The following is a 7,409-nucleotide window of genomic DNA, read 5'->3' on the forward strand; positions in this document are numbered from 1 at the left end:
ACCCCCTGGGCCACTCAACCCCAGTCCTTCCCCAGGGCCCATTGTCTGGTAAATCCAGTCCTTGAACGGAGGCCTTCAGATCTTGGAGTCTTAACCCCCTGACCTGCTTCGTCAGCCATAAGTGTCTGTAAAGCCCTTGCTGGGGCTGGGGAAGAAGCCCTGATCCCTGATCCCAGCCCTGACCCCAACCCCTCACCACCCCCAACGTTGCCTCGTCAAAGTGACCCCTTGGTCCAGGTCTAACACCCGGGACGCTACGTCTGAGCACCCGAAAGGCCATCTAAACCTGCCTTACAAGTCACCCTAATCCTATATCTAACTCCACCTAACCCCCAACCCATTCCCAGCCCCCCCCACTGCACCTGTCATATGCACCCCCAGCTTCCAATCCTTATCTCTGATCTATCCCCACGCGTGCACTCGGCTAATAAATCTTTACTAGTATGTGCCAGGCACGCATCTAGGGATGTAAAGATGAACGAGGTAGGCAAAACCTGGTTTGGATTTACATTCGAGTGGGAGAGTCAGAAAACCTACATGGGAGACAGAAATCTGATCGTTCAAACTGAGGAAGGGGATATTGACAATTGAAGGAATTGACAAATTAGAGCTAGTCCCCTGGGGGAGGGAGGAGGTGAGGGCAGAAGGGGCTTCTGCTGTCCAGGGAAAGTCTCCTTTGAGGAAGAGAGGCTGGAGCTGAGGCCTGCATGATGTAGAAGGAGGGAGCCATGCGGGGGGGGTGGGGGTGGGGGTGTGGAGATGGGGGAGAGAAGTACAGTTCCAAAGTCATGCCCTCAGGCCTCTGATGGCAGTGTCTGGGCCAGCAGAACCTTCATTCCAGAGCAAGGAACCCGAGGGGGAGCTCTGGGCCCGAGTCCCAAGCTGGGTGTCTCCCCAGGGTGCCCAGGACGGTGTTGTCACCTTGGAAGGCGTGAAGAGCAGGCGGGGGGGGGGCGGATTCCGGGGGGGGGGGGAGGCCGGACTGTGGCCTTGTCTTTCCCAGCCCAGCCCCAGCTTGGCCTAAAAGGGCAGACAGATAAAGAGTCCTTCCCGCCCCTGGCCCCAGGGAGGGAGGGGTTTCCTGACAGGAAATTGACCTCCTCTAACCGCCCCCCCCCCCCCAGTTCCAAGCTTTCAGCAGTTCTGGCTGAAGCGTCCTCAGACAGGAGAGCAGCGGCGACAGAGGGACAAAGGCGCTGCTGCCGCTGCCGAGGAGGAGGAGGTGAGTGTGCTGGAGAAGGGGCAGGATTCGGATTCGCATGCCCTGACCTGGGCTCCCCCCGGACCTCGGTGGGACCAGAGATGGGGAGAACATGTACCCTGCAGCCAGGGGGGGCTGGGGGCAAAAGATGTGGGGCCCGACCTCAGGAGGTACCAGCAACAGGGCAGGGGGTGCAGGGAGGAATCTGGGGACCCCGGGGACCCCGAGAAGCTTCACAGGAGCCGGGAGAGCTTGGACCATCAAGGGAGAACCGAGAGGAGCCACTTGGATTGGGTTGGGTCTGATGCCCTTGGAGTTCAGGTGGGCAGGTGGGGCCGAGAGCGGCGGGTACTTTCCTCCATCCCCGAGGGATGGGGGGCCTGGAGATGGGGGGAGAGCAAGGCTGGGATGGAGATGGAGCAGGAGATGGGGTTCGAGGCGAAGATGTGCATGAGTGTGAACCGGGCTGGGCTGGTGATGGCTAGTTTGGGGGTGAGGTCTGGAGTTGGGGGGTGTGGTTGGGGTCCAGCATGGACGCACAATTGATAAGGGTTGTTCTCTGATACAGACTTGGGGGCTGGAGGCGCTGACTTCTGCAAACGGGTCAGGCTGCCTGTGGAGGGTTTAGGGCTTTGGGGAAAGGCTGGCAGTGAGGAGGAGGGGGGGAGGAGGGGGAGGAGCCAGAGCCCAGAGAGGGAAGCGCTGGTGGCCGAGACATCCTGTGGGAGCCTGGAGGCTGGGGGCTTGAGGGATGCCTCGGAAGTGAGTCAGGGGCCAGGGCCGGGCACTGGGAGGCAGATGAGAGGGGGCTGGAGGGGGCAGGATGTCGGAGCCAGTTTGCAGGGGGGGGGGGCGGTGTTGCAGCCAGGAAAGGGAAGGACCACGGGGCCGGTTTGGAGAGCATGTTGGCAGTGGGGTCTGAGGGTGTTGCAGACGGTTTGGGAGTATTGGACCCAGTTTGGGGATGGATGTGGGAGCCAGCGAGGGAGTGGCAGAGCCAGTTTGGGCCATGTTGACTTCTGTGACGGATGCCCTGTTTTGACGGGGACGTGGAGTTTTGGGGGGACAATGGACCCAGTGTCGGGACATGGTGAAGCCAGTGTGGAAGATGAAAGATAGACAAATCAGTGTGTGACTTGTGTGTGTGTGTGTGTGTGTGTGTGTGTGTATGGCGGGGGGGGGCTCATGTCGATGGCCCACATCATGGGGGCTCCAGGCAAGGGTTGCCATGGTGACTGCCTCCCTGGGGGACCGGGGATCATGGAGACCAGAGAGAGGCTTGAGGCATGACAGCTGAGGTCCAGAGGCTGAAGTCAGGGAGGAAAGAAGGGAAGGGGCTCCCCCCATGAAAGGAAGACGCTCTTGCCCACTGCCCAGCCAACTCAGGACCCTTTCAGCAACTGCCTCCTTTCGGATTCTCTATGCACCCCCACGGGGGTTCCCAATCCAACCCTGTCCCTCACCTGCTCTGAACGTGTCCCAGTTCAAAACAACCTATGGGCCTAGTAGGTTGAAGGTGGAAACATCTGACGTTTTACAGTTTTGCCAAAGCCAGCCAGCCACACTTAAATCAGTCAGAGCCACACAGATAGGCATGGGTACGTCTCACGTGTGCGCACCCGTGTGCCTAAACACACCCATGAACAGCAACTTGCTGGATGCACAGAATCTGAGAACATTCACAGACTTTTGAAACATGTAAAATGATACATTGTTTCTAGATGCAAATGATACATTTTTTCTGGATGCAAGTCTACAGAGACTTAGAGCAAAAGTCAGCTTGGACGGGAAGACACACTTTCTGGACACTACTGTCCTGGGAAGGGGTAGGGGGGGAGGGCATCTGTAATGCTTGATTCTAAAAAAGACCAAAAAAAAACAAAACAAAACCCCACCAAAACAAACAAACAAAAAACCCCAAACACCAACAAATCCTGAGCCAAATCGAATGTTTGCATTGGACGCAGCAGCTAGGATTGGAGGCAGAGGGGGTGTTTGTTTTCTAAATTTTTCTGAATTCCTAAATGTTTGAACTATTTCATCATTTTAAAAAGCACCCTTCCACGGCTCCCCAGTGTCCTCGGGAAAAAGCCCAAGTCCCTCCTCGCGGCCCTTCGAGGCCCTGCGTGGCTTGCTCTGTACTGACCTCTCCAGCTTGACTCCTCGCCCACAAGGAATGAGGTCCTTGCCTCCTTCCTTTATTTCCTGTTTAGCACCCATTCATTTCCTGAGCGCCTGCCCTGGGAGTTGGGGACACGGTGGTGACGGAGACAGCCCGACCCTGTCCTCTCGGGACTTCACAGACTCAGACTCATCCCCAGACACCGACAACTCAAAGTGGGGAGGGCTGGGATGAGGAAATTCTGAGGGGGGCACTTGACTCAGCCGAGGCATGAGGGAAGGCTTCCTGGAGGAAAGGGCTTTGGAGCTGGATCCTAAAGCATGACTGGTGCAGGGAGAAGGGGTTTCGTGTAGAAAGATCAACAAATGCTGTCACCTAGGGGCGCCCCGAGGAGGAGAAAGTGGCATGGCACTGGTGAGGGGCACATCTGGCAGGCAAGGGCAGCTGGGTTTTGTGCCAAAGGTACCGGGGAGCCATGCAAGGTTAAGAGAAAGAGTGGTGCAAGTTTGTGCTTTACCGAGGTCCTCAAAGGTAGGCTGGAGGGGCCAAGAAAAGAGCCTGGAGACCAGGGAGAAAGAGGGGAAGTGGGAGGAGGCCTGGACTGGGGCAGGGGCCATGGAGAGGGAGGAGATGAGGGACTTAGGAGTGAGAGAATCTTTCATTAAAAATTTTGTTTAATGTTTTATTTATTTCTGAGAGAGAGAGAGAGGCAGCGTGAGCAGAGGAGAGTCAGAGAGAGAGGGAGGCACAGAATCCAAAGCAGGCTCCAGGCTCCAAGCTGTCAGCACAGAGCCCGACACGGGGCTCGAACCCACGAACCGTGAGATCATGACCTGAGCTGAAGTCGGACGCTTAACCGACTGAGCCACCCAGGCGCCCCATCAAATTCACTTTGAGGGGCGCTTGCCTGGCTCAGTCTGTAGAGCATGTGACTCTTGATCTCAGGGTTGTAAGTTTGAGCCCCACGTTGGGTGTAGAGCTCACTTAAAAATAAAATCTTGGGACGCCCGGGTGGCTCAGTTAGTTAAGTGTCTGGATCTCTGTTTAGGCTCGGGTCATGGTCTCACGATTCATGAGTTCGAACTCTGCGTCAGGCTCTGCGCTGACAGCACAGAGCCTGCTTGGGATTCTCTCTCTCTCCCTCTCTCTCTGCCCCTCCTCCACTCTCTCTCAAACAGCTAAATAAAGTTATTTAAAACTTCACATTAAAGCATACAATTCAGTAGCATTCTAGTACGTTCACAGTGCTGTTAACCATCGACATTATGTAGTTCCAGAGCATTTTCATTTCGAGAAAGGAAACTCATACTCATTAAGCCGTCACTCCCCTCCACCCCCACCCCCTGCCCCCAGTCTCCCAGCTCCCCCCGCCCCAATCTCCTTTCTATCTCTGTGGATTTGCCTGCTTCTGGACATTTCCCAGTAAGGCTTTGCTAAAGGAACGAACAGAGCAGGAGAGAGGCGACAGGTGTGCCGACTGGATGGGGGACACGAGACAGGTGCCCATGTGTGTGACTGGTGGGTAGGTGGTGGGGCTGAGTCCCCATGCAGTCTCTCCTCCTCGCTGGCTGTGCCGCCTTGGGACAGACCCTTCCCCTCTCTGAGCCTGTTTCCTCGCAGAGTAGGAGGGTCCACAAAGGTGATGAGCCCCCAGGCAGGAGTGAGGCAAGGAGAGAGTCTGAATGCATTGAATGCCCCGGGTAAAGAGCCCCAACCCTGGAATCAGACAGGTCTGGGCGCCAATGCTGGCTGTGTCCCTGAGTCACTGTGGGACCTTAGGTAAGCACCTTTGCTCCTCTGAGCCTCAGTTTCCTCATCTGCAAAATGGGTGTAATAATGCTGTTATTACAGCACTAGCCGCGTGGGATTAGTGAGTGCTCAGACCAGTGCCTGGCATGTGGGCCCTGAGTTGCTGGGCACCCAGAGGCATTAATTATCAACACCATTCTGCCCTCAATTCCCCTGATGGTCCGTGATGTTTTTCCCAGGTCCCTGGCGGTCAAGATGCCCATTCTGAAGAGTCTAGGGGTGACAGACTCTAAGGTGTCCCGGGCAGGGACGCTGCCCCTGAGGTCCTCCCGGAACCCCTTTGAGGAAGTTCCAGGACTGGAAGAAGAGGAGGTTGGGGAGCTGGGGTCCCTGCCCAATGGAACATCTTGTCGCCGCCGGGCCACCCTGGAGAAGCTGGCCGGCCTGGCTCCCTTCCGGCTGGGCTGGAGCCCTGGGCGGCGGGCGGGCAGCCCCGGAGATGGGCAGCCGCGCTCTTTCCTGGGCCGAGTGCTGACGCCGGGGACACGCAGGAGCTCGGCGGACTTTGGCCTCCTGGCCAGGCTTCAGGGGACCCGAGCCCAGGGCGACGAGGAGGTGGCCGGAGAGGCCGCCCGGAGACTGGCCTTCCTGAGGCTGGGACGTGGGCCCAAGCCCCGCCGGGCGTCACTGGCTGAGAGGGTGGTGCCCGCAGGCGAGGCAGCTCCCGAGCCCCCGCCCAAGGTCCCTGAGCCCCCGAAGATGAAAGAGCCTCTGTCAGGTGAGCCGGGAGCCCCCCGCCCAGCCCCCTGCTCCCACGCTCCTAATCTCTGTCACCAAGTCCCCGCTCCAGCTGCATCTCCACACCCACCCCAGATCCACCCCCACCCCCACCCCATCCCCCCACACCTGCCAGCTTCAGCCCCACCCCCATGTCCTATAAGGATCACAGACTTTGGTCCCATATACTCTAATCCCTTCCGCACCCCCAATTTCAACCCCCCTTCTCTCCCTCCCTTCAAGTTCAACCTCTATCCCATCTCCTTTCCACGTATCCCCATCCAACCTTGACCTCCTGCGTCTCTTTAACCTCCGTACCCCACCCCCTTCCCACCGCCAGCCCCAACCCCGGCCCCAGACTGCGCCCCAACCTCCTCCTTCACCCCCAATCTCTTCTGCTTTCCCATCCCACTCTGAACCCCAAACCCAAATCCATCCCAACCCCCAAACCCCCAGCCCCCACCTCCAACCTCATCCTCACCTGTGTCCAAGCTTCACCTCAACACCCCCCCCCCGCCACATCCAGCACCTGCCTTCCACCTGCGTCCCCCCACTGTGTCCCCCCCTCCCCCGGCACCGTAAGCTCGTCCACAAACCGGGTGGCTTCAATTACAGAAATCTATCCCCTCAGTTCTGGATGCAGCACCCTCGGAAACTCACAGGGGAATCCTTCCTCGACTCTTCCTGCCCCTGGAGCTTTGCTGGTCGTCTTCCGGCTGTGCATGTCCGTCTCTGTGTCCAAATCTCCCCTTTGTAAAAAAACACCAGTCATACCCCATCGGAGCCCATCCTCCGAGTTTATGTTTAACTTGCTTACCTCTGGAGACACCCTGTCCCCAAAGATGGTCCCATTCTGAGGTCCTGGGGGCTTAGGACTTCACATGTGTTTTTTCTTGGGGGGGCACAACTCAACTCATAACCCCACCCCGTCTGTGTCTTCAGCCCCAAACTACCCCAAGCCCCAGTGTCTTCTTGATGCCTTTTTGAGCCTCCAACTCCATACTTATCCCAACCTCACTCTCCCTCTGTCCAAACACACCTTTCACCTCATCGCTGCGCCCCTCAACTCAATGGGGCAGCCAGTGCTGGCCGGTCTCCATACAGCTTGCCAGCCGGTCCCCAATTTAGTCTCCTGCCCAAACCCTAACCCAGGCCCATCTCAGCACCCCCTTCACCCCCAACCCCAAGCTAGTCTCACCCCCTTCATTCTTTTTTTTTTTAACATTGATTTATTTCTTTATTTTGAGAGTGAGCACACAAGTGACTGTGAGCGGGGGAGGGGCAGAGGGAGAACCCCAATGACCCCATGCGGTCAGCACAGAGCCAGAGGCAGGGCTCCAACTCATGAACTGTGAGACCATGACCTGAGCTGAGATCAAGAGTGGGAAGCTCAACCGACTAAGCCACCTGGGGGGGGGGGCTCTCCGCTCTTACTCCCATTTTCACCCTGACCCTGAGTCCTCCCTGAACTTCCCCCTTCCCAACCTCCACCCACATTCCCGGCCCCAACTCATGTTCACGTTTCATCTTCAAACTCACATCCATCTCCCCCTTCTTTCC

The 7,409-nt window shown here is 57.4% G+C and overlaps 1 protein-coding gene across 1 annotated transcript in view; it reads left to right on the forward strand.

The window, feature by feature from the left end:
* The first annotated feature begins 1,192 nt into the window (after positions 1 to 1,192).
* Positions 1,193 to 7,409, forward strand: part of EXOC3L2 (exocyst complex component 3 like 2) — a 21,265-nt gene continuing 15,048 nt past the window's right edge. Inside the window, exons 1-2 of the mRNA XM_039248463.1 lie at positions 1,193 to 1,222; positions 5,312 to 5,850. Of these exons, the coding sequence (XP_039104394.1) occupies positions 5,328 to 5,850 (523 nt within the window). The 5' untranslated portion in view covers positions 1,193 to 1,222; positions 5,312 to 5,327. The remainder of the gene's footprint in view (positions 1,223 to 5,311; positions 5,851 to 7,409) is intronic.

Source organism: Hyaena hyaena, unplaced genomic scaffold, assembly GCF_003009895.1.
Source record: "Hyaena hyaena isolate Hyena2069 unplaced genomic scaffold, ASM300989v1 scaffold_9, whole genome shotgun sequence".
Classification (NCBI taxonomy): domain Eukaryota; kingdom Metazoa; phylum Chordata; class Mammalia; order Carnivora; family Hyaenidae; genus Hyaena; species Hyaena hyaena.